The following is a 9,104-nucleotide window of genomic DNA, read 5'->3' as shown; positions in this document are numbered from 1 at the left end:
TTCACCTCATCTTTTCCCTCAGACGAGACAATTACTCACACATACAGTATATGCACGGTAGAGCACTGAGCTCATAATTGCGAGGTCCGTGAGAGAGAGAGAGAGAGAGAGAGAGAGAGAGAGAGAGAGAGAGAGAGAACTTTGACTATAAAAGTTGACACATATTTGTAAGAGTGACTAAATAAAAGACATATATAAATTTGTTATTTACCTCTAAGTGATGATATCAATTACATGTAAGTCATACGAAAGCGTATACAAATATACAGAGCGGCACCTCTCTCTCTCTCTCTCTCTCTCTCTCTCTCTCTCTCTCTCTCTCTCTCTCTCTAATCCAGCAATTCTTCTCAACAGCGTTTAGGCTAATTAGCATTCTTCCCAAAGCTAAAAAAAAAAAATTTTTGTTTCCATCGAAATAAAAAAGTTGGAAACTCAATTAAGAGTAATTTTTCGCTATAATTGGCGAGGCTTTATTATGACCGACACTGCGATAAAATCTTAACTTTCCATTTGTTTAAATATTCACGTAATATTAAGTCTTTTTTTGTTCATCATAGTAATACCTGCAACTCTTTTTCACTTACATAAAGCTATTTTTTATACTAACGACTACATTCCGAAAATATTAACTTTTTCCTTTATATTATTCGTTAGCCTTTTTCAGTGAGTACCTTTAAAAGAAATTCCTATTCTAAAATAGCGCCATCTATTTAAAGTGCCTGTAATTTCCACGGTTGTTAAAGAGTCATTAAGTTTTTACTCGTAAACTGGAAAAATCTTAGAGAGAATATTACTGTTCCAACTTTACCGAATCCATTGAGCTACCATTGTGTAACCCCCCAATAAAAACTAATTTTTTAGGTCCGTTTATACCCTCCCCCATCCATTCATATTTAAAGAAGAAAACAATCCTTTGTACAAGTAAACTTTCACGGAGAGGGGGAAAAAAAAAGAAAGTCCTTTTACATCCCGGAACAATAAACAGAGACCCTAAACCTTTTCAGGTAACTAAACAATGCGAAGGGCCGGTAAGAATGTTTTTCTTTCCACTGGAAAGAATGTACTAAGAAAAACAAACAACGAGGGGAAGGGGATGTATAGCTATATACACACGGAGAAAAATGGGAGGAAATGTGAATTAAAATGCGTCTCTTAGGGATCAGTGACTTCTTTTCGGGCGTTTCACTTCAGTAATCGCTGCATAAAAGGGGAAGTGGATGTTTCGAGTAATCTCTTCAGTCTTCAAGAACGAAAGTATTAAGGATTAAGGTCATCCATTATTGACGGCATCATCAAAAAAATGTGAGCGTGGAAGCTTCCGGTTGTTAGCTGGCACTAGGGTGGAATAACTCTCTATCCTTGCTATACAATAAAAGGCATAAATAATTTTATCCGTGGCAGACCGCACAGGAGGATTAAAATTCACCGGATACGGTAGAACGTCAATAAGAAAAGAGATAAAATTATTTTTCAAAGTCGTGAGAGGAAGAGAATGCAGTAAAGGTTGAACAATTTATTTACTGATAAAACCAGACGAGTTATATTATTCAAAACGTTCAATCGACAAGCTTTTCTGATGGGTATGAGATTAATAAATTGTGATTGTGAGTGATGAATGCTGATAAATATTTATGATAATGGAACTTAATGAAGAGGGTCTAATTCTTCTTCTATTCTGTCGATTTCAATTCTGTAAGACGTCTTCAGTTTGTGGTAGTTCCACTTATTCTAAATTCTATTCCTTTCTAATGCTACGCAAACGAAAAAGTTTAAAGGGTTCCAATATGAGAGGTTCATTGGCTAATTCTTGTTATCGTTTCCCATTTGGCCCAAGAAAAATCTCAGAGAGTAGTGCTCATACGTGTATCCGGAGTTCAGAACTGTTGGGGTTTATGTTTAAGATTAAAGCTTCAATTCCTTGTTGGGATGTTGTGGCTTGAACCTTCCAGATAGCAAGCTTGATCATTTGGCTGATAGCATGTTAACGCTATGGGACATTATTGATACTTATACCAGTATTTGGAACAACCTTCTCTTTAAGAAGGTTGAATACCAATGTTGAGGATGGACGACTGAAAGCAACAACAAAATGACAAGCGAAGTATACCTTCAAACTCCTTTCAGACAGCTAAAGGCTTTTCCAATGTTCAAGATATACTCTTACAGTGGGGTAGGCCAAAACAATAGCAGGCCAGATGACTGGGTCAGGTATTTATAGGTCACTTAGAGGATAACAAGTTGAAAAAGGAAGCGATTTTTTTTTTAATAGAGGAGACAATTTAGTACTATCAGTTCAAAACAGTAGAGGAGAGGTCCATTTGCAAACAACTTTGAAGATGGCTTTGGTTTAAGAGAAGATGGGACTGATAAGAGAACAAAAAGTTAGACTTTTTATTTCCTCTTTGCGATGGATTTTGTAACAGCAATTAGTTCGATGCATCTTTAAAGCCCCCTTCCGGGTTTACGGAATGAAGTGTTGCAGGGCTTCTTTGGATCATCCAAATAAACCTAGTTACGGGATGGGATTGCACAACCTAATAGTTAGTGAAACAGTTTCTGTCGCAAGTTCAGGCATTTCATCCACGGTTGAGTAACTATTATAGCCACGACATAATTGCCTGGCATAGACCTCACAGCCTTTTTGAATTATACTTTTGCAAGATGAGGGCAAACTTCAGGAGGATACAGTGATTACGATCGTGCCCATGTTTCTGTCCACCATCTCTCGGCTCACTCCAGGAGGTGGATATAGACTCCAGTTAACAGGAACCCCTTCTGACTCTCCCAATCATTAAAGGCAGGTACTCTGTGAATTGTAGTGAAGATAATTCAGTTCTTCTCTGTAGTTTGTGAAGACATTGGTGTGTGTAACAAGGCGTGGTATTATCCACTTGCTCTCCTACTGGCCTGACTTTTGCACCCTTAGTTGATCGTTTTCCAAGGTCAAGTGTTATATAAGGAGCGGTAGGGCCTGTCTCCTGAAATCGTTGTTCATCCCTGGTGTCAGTCTGGTTTCAGACTGCATTCTTTTCTCAACTACCAACGGGTAAAGATAATATTTCACCACATTATCACACAACCTGATACAACTTTGACACAGTTCTTCATATAAAATGAAATTACAGAGTCTCTTGGGGTCAGCATGCTGAGTACAAGATTCCATGCAAGAGATTTGCTACCTCCTTACCGGCTCTGTAAACTACATTGGTCTAGCAGAGGGAATCCAATTACAGTGTGCCTTGCATGTTGCACTGTACTTGATACTTTGGAGCTTTGTCAATTTCCTTTGGTCTTCAGCTGGATTGCTTATTCTCTTCCAGTTCTCATCCATTCCATATGGTCTCGTCTCACCTGGCTGTCCAGATTCTTGAATTTTACCTTGCTCAAATTTTCGCATCTCATTTTGAAACAAATCCTTCAGGCAAGCCCTGAGAGAGTCACGAATTGTAATTCAAGAGCGTTATTAAACTAATGTGATAACAGCAGATAAATCCATCTATAACAACCAAGAAACTGCAATGGAAGACTCCAGCTGGGAATTTTCCCAATAGTAACTGCCTTCTTTAAAACTGGCTTCTCCACTTCATGCTTGAACCCTTGCCTGAATTCATGTCATCAGCAATCTTAATCAAGCGTAGTATTTGAATGGGTGATTTCTAAGGAGAACCAAATACCGCAGGCTTGTAAGCCACTTGGAAATCAATGGGATAAGGCTTGTTAAAATCGGAAAAGGTAACTCTTTCTGGCAAACCCAATGTAAGTGAGACATATATATGCACAAGTGGACAACTTGCCTGTTATTAGCTTAGTTCCCTTTTGCTTGAATGTTAACTTTTTGACCAAACACCATTCAAGACCAATGGAAATCGTCCTCATTAGCGAGAGAGAAAATTTTTTTCGCCGGTAGCTCAAAAGGCTATTTTATCGTAAGGGCATTGCAAGAGCAAACAATGCCTGGTTCCGGCGGTGAAACTTAATCTCTTCTGTCTACGAGAATCGGCCCAAATTGTTTGCAGTCAGGAGAACGAACAGGTTCTTCACCATCACAACACTCCAGCTTATCGCTCTTTATTGGTTCTTGAATGCTTGCTCTGACTAGTACCAATATCCTTCCGCAACTTCCTTTTCACTCGATCCTGCCCAGGCTGAATATTACTTGTTTTCAGGGGTGAAATATCATTGCAAAGGACGATGGTTTCAAACGAAAGATGAAGCTGAAGATGTAAGGACATGGCTCTTGAGGACATTTCAAGAAATGCCCTGCAGGAAAGTTTTCAGCAATTTTAACGGACGCTGGCGGAAATGAGTGATGGCATATGAGAGAGAGAGAGAGAGAGAGAGAGAGAGAGAGAGAGAGAGAGAGAGAGAGAGAGAGAGAGAGAGAGAGAGAGGATGTTCTTATTGGGGATATATGAGAGAGAGAGAGAGAGAGAGAGAGAGAGAGAGAGAGAGAGAGAGAGAGAGAGAGAGAGAGAGAGAGAGAGAGAGAGAGGATGTTCTTATTGGGGATATATGAGAGAGAGAGAGAGAGAGAGAGAGAGAGAGAGAGAGAGAGAGAGAGAGAGAGAGAGAGAGAGAGAGAGATGATGTTCTTATTGGGGATATATGAGAGAGAGAGAGAGAGAGAGAGAGAGAGAGAGAGAGAGAGAGAGAGAGAGAGAGAGGATGTTCTTATTGGGGATATATGCAGGTTGCACACAAAGGTTTCATAGGTTGAGGATTGATTTTCATCGCGATGCTAGTATTAGGACTAGTGTTTAAAAACTGAAAGCTGTAGTTTCTGATATGCGAGAATATGTTAACGGAAATTAATGTAAACCTAAAATTAAATATGCTTTAGAAACATCAGTTAGATTGTAGAGCCCTGAATGACCAACTATTAACCACAGTTTTTTTGCTTTGATTTCTTTCGCAATTGCTTGCGTTTTTATTTTGTCTGAATCTTTTAGTTATATATATATATATATATATATATATATATATATATATATATATATATATATATATATATATATATACATATATCTACATATATATATATATATATATATATATATATATATATATATATATATATATATATATATAGAGAGAGAGAGAGAGAGAGAGAGAGAGAGAGAGAGAGAGAGAGAGAGAGAGAGAGAGAGAGAGAGAGAGAGAGGTCATTTGCCTTTTTGCAACACTGATAACTTGCAAATCTCTTCAGAACAGTCGAAGCTCTGTGAAAGCAGAGCATTTCCAGGTAAGTCATTACACGTATGTATCAGGGAAATAATCTCATCTCCCGCTCTACATGTCGCAAAATGCTGAATGTGAATGTTGCATCTTACCTGTTTTGCCATTTCCTAATTTTCTTCATGGCTCTGAGTCGGAAGATAAAAAAAAGAACAAATCTGAGCGTAAGTCAATTTTTCAATCACTTATAATTGCTTGCGTGGATATGAAAACACAAGTGAGTAATTAATCCTCCTGATTCATTTCCACCTTCATCCATTACGGGGATTTTTCATGACTCATGACAGAAAATCAATCAATCAATGCGATTTGCTGAAAGATAATACTGTGAATTTAAACTTTGTTGCCGAAACATTTCTTATTCAGCCAACTGCCTGTGACGTAAACAAATGGATTTGGAAAATAATAATTCTGTTGGAATTGTTCCCAGTCCTTGAGCATTGCATACACGCATTGAAAGGACATATGTTTTTCCTTTATTGTTATGCTATTTGCACAGCAACTCCCTTTCTCTCTCTCTCTGCTTCCTTTTCTATTTTGATTTCTGCTTTTGTTTTTAATAGCGCCACTTATCTAGCCTTGTCTCTCTATCTTATATTTATTTCTTCACCAAATCTTTTCATGGAGTGTTATTACTTATCCACGTCTCCTTTCTTTATGATATTCCTCTCACAATTACATTTCCTACTCTACCATTCTGTTCCTTTATCTCCTTCATCTTTTCCTCTCTCACGTGTGCTCTTCCTTCCATCCTATTGCTTTTCCTTCTGTTCTCCTCTCTCATAAGTAGACACATCCTTCCATCTCCTTCTCTCTCTCTTTCTTCCTGTTCCACGTCTCTGTCTTCCGATGTTTCCTCGTTTACCTTTTCATCTTTCACAAGTACATATCCTTCCCTCTCCTTCTTTCTTTCTCTCTCTCTCTTCCTGTTCCATGTCTCTGTATTCCGCTATTTCCTTTTTTTATCTTTTCTTATCTCGCAAGCACCCTTCCTTCCGTCCCCTGCTTTTCCTCCTTATATTATCCTTTCTTACAAGTACTCTTCCTTCCGTCCCATTGCTTTTCAGTCTGTTCTCCTCTCTCTTAAATAGACACACCCTTCCCTCCCCTCCCCGCCTCTCTCTCTTCCTGTTCCACGTCTCTGCCTTCCGATGTTTCCTTCTTTATGTTTTCATCTCTCACAAGTACATCTCCTTCCCCCTCCTTCTCTTTCTTTCTCTCTTCCTGTTCCACGTCTCTGTATTCCGCTATTTCCTTTTTAAGCTTTTCCTCTCTCGCAAGTACCCTTCCTTCTGCCTCATCGCTCTTCCTCCTTATATTATCCTTTCGTACAAGTACACATCTTTCCCTCTCTGCCTAGATGTATCCAGCAGCTCTCAGCCTCTTATCACCTGCAGCTGTTGATCGCTGGATGAGTGGCCACAACCTAAAGAGGCTTTATCGTCCCCCCCTACTTCCTCCCCCCTCCCCCTCCCCTTACCTCTTCTCTCTTTATGTAGGTCCTCTTTCCTCTGTCTTTTTTTTTTCCCCTTCCCTAAACCACCTACCTACTCATCTGCCTCTTCAGCGCATCGCCGAGTATCATTCTGAAAGACTACTAAAGAGGCGGTTTTTTCACCCTCAAAAGGAAGGACTCGGGAAAAGGTATGACTTGTGTTCTTTTCGTGCCGAGGAAGCGAGCGACTGACGTCTGACTTATGGAATCTAATCTTCTTTGAAATGTTTAGATGGGGTGATACTGACTTGAGGAATCTGATCTTTCAAATGTTTAGATGTGGTGATGCTGACTTGAGGAATCTGATCTTCTTTGAAAGGTTCAGATGTGGTGATGCTGACTTAAGGAATCTGATCTTTTTTCAAATGTTTGGATGTGGTAACAATGACTTAGGGAATCTGAGGAATCTGATCTTCTCTGAAATGTTTAGATGTGGTGATACTGACTTAAGGAATCTGACCTTCTTTCAAATGCTTAGATGTGGTGATACTCACTTAAGGAATCTGAGGAATCTGATCTTCCTTTGAAATGTTTATATGTGATGATACTCACTTAAGGAATCTGATCTACTTTTGAATGTTTAGATGTGGTGATACTGACTTCCCTTGATTTCAGCTTTTTTCCTTCTTCTTTTTCTTCTTAGGCTTTTATTTTTCTTTATATTCGTTGACTAGATTTTCATGATAAGCTGCATAAACAACAGATTGATTGCTTTGGTGAGGTAGATGAGTAACTGCCTTCTCGCCCTTAAAAAACGGGGGGGGGGAGGGGAATAATGTTTCATGGGTGTGAGTGGAAGGGATATAATTGGATAGATAGCTAGATGTCTAGATAGATAGATAGACAGACAGAAAGATATAGATAAGTAGATAGAGATTAAAACAAGGAGAGAGAGAGAGAGATGCGAATCCATTAGGGGATTCAGGACAAAAGACAGGAAACGGGACAGGGCACCCCGTCTCACACCTGTCTAAATTTGCCCGGCAGATAACAGCAACTCATCTGGGCGTAACACCTGGCGGCAGAGCCGTCCGACGAAGGAATGTCTGTCCACCGACCGCATTTAAATCTCGCAGTGTTTCTCCCTGATCCCCCCCGACGTCCTTCGGAATGATTCCTTCCACATCCTGTGTGGAAATCCTTCTCATAGCATCAATACTCGCTCTAATCCTTTCGCAATGTCGACTGAACTATTGCAGTACATGCGCTTCAATGTTGAATAATCATCATTCACGTCTGGTGAACTAAATGTTATTGGTTTCAAGTCTGGTGAACTAAATGTTATTGGTTTCAAGTCTGGTGAACTAAATGTTATTGGTTTCAAGTCTGGTGAACTAAATGTTATTGGTTTCAAGTCTGGTGAACTAAATGTTATTGGTTTCAAGTCTGGTGAACTAAATGTTATTGGTTTCAAGTCTGGTGAACTAAATGTTATTGGTTTCAAGTCTGGTGAACTAAATGTTATTGGTTTCAAGTCTGGTGAACTAAATGTTATTGGTTTCAAGTCTGGTGAACTAAATGTTATTGGTTTCAAGTCTGGTGAACTAAATGTTATTGGTTTCAAGTCTGGTGAACTAAATGTTATTGGTTTCAAGTCTGGTGAACTAAATGTTATTGGTTTCAAGTCTGGTGAACTAAATGTTATTGGTTTCAAGTCTGGTGAACTAAATGTTATTGGTTTCAAGTCTGGTGAACTAAATGTTATTGGTTTCAAGTCTGGTGAACTAAATGTTATTGGTATCTCTGTATAAATGTTCGATTTCCATGTGACATTTGCTGCTTTGCGATATGGCAAATGGAAAGCTTGCCGTAAGTAACAATAAAATTTAATAGGCAATATTTTAGTTCGTTTTTATTATGCTTTTAGTACTCTTCCTTTCAAATACCGTTCTTTTCCATCTTTTAAGACAGTCCTTACACGGAAATATGGTATATGGAGGCAAGCGCATATACGCAATTTGTGCGTAATTATTGTACGTATTCCATGTATTCCTAAGTTTTATGCATGAAAGTTAGAGGTCCTAAAATATGCTGAATGAAACGAGTATATATATATATATATATATATATATATATATATATATATATATATATATATATATATATATATTATAAAGGACCTCATTAAACTGGATGGTATCTAATGGAGTTTTTATTCAATAAAAACTTCATTAGATACCATCCAGTTTAATGAGGTCCTTTTAGTAATTCTACTAATGCAAAGAACAATTGTGTATGTGATAAAGTTAATATATATATATAATATATATATATATATATATATATATATATATATATATATATATATATATATATATATATATTATATATATACTGAATAGAACGAGTATATGTATATGTATATATATAGATA

General features: G+C 38.0%; 1 protein-coding gene across 1 annotated transcript in view; it reads left to right on the top strand.

Annotated features, from left to right (window-relative positions):
* The window catches only part of LOC136829064 (uncharacterized PPE family protein PPE16-like), a 17,640-nt gene extending 9,159 nt beyond the window's left edge, over nucleotides 1–8,481 (top strand). The window contains exons 2-3 of the mRNA XM_067087447.1: nucleotides 5,207–5,242; nucleotides 7,996–8,481. Coding sequence (XP_066943548.1) covers nucleotides 5,207–5,242; nucleotides 7,996–8,481 — 522 coding nt within the window. The remainder of the gene's footprint in view (nucleotides 1–5,206; nucleotides 5,243–7,995) is intronic.
* The last annotated feature ends 623 nt before the right edge of the window (nucleotides 8,482–9,104 follow it).

The sequence above is a fragment of the Macrobrachium rosenbergii genome, chromosome 43, assembly GCF_040412425.1.
Source record: "Macrobrachium rosenbergii isolate ZJJX-2024 chromosome 43, ASM4041242v1, whole genome shotgun sequence".
Taxonomy (NCBI): Eukaryota; Metazoa; Arthropoda; class Malacostraca; order Decapoda; family Palaemonidae; genus Macrobrachium; species Macrobrachium rosenbergii.
This window is presented reverse-complemented; position numbering and strand designations above follow the sequence as displayed.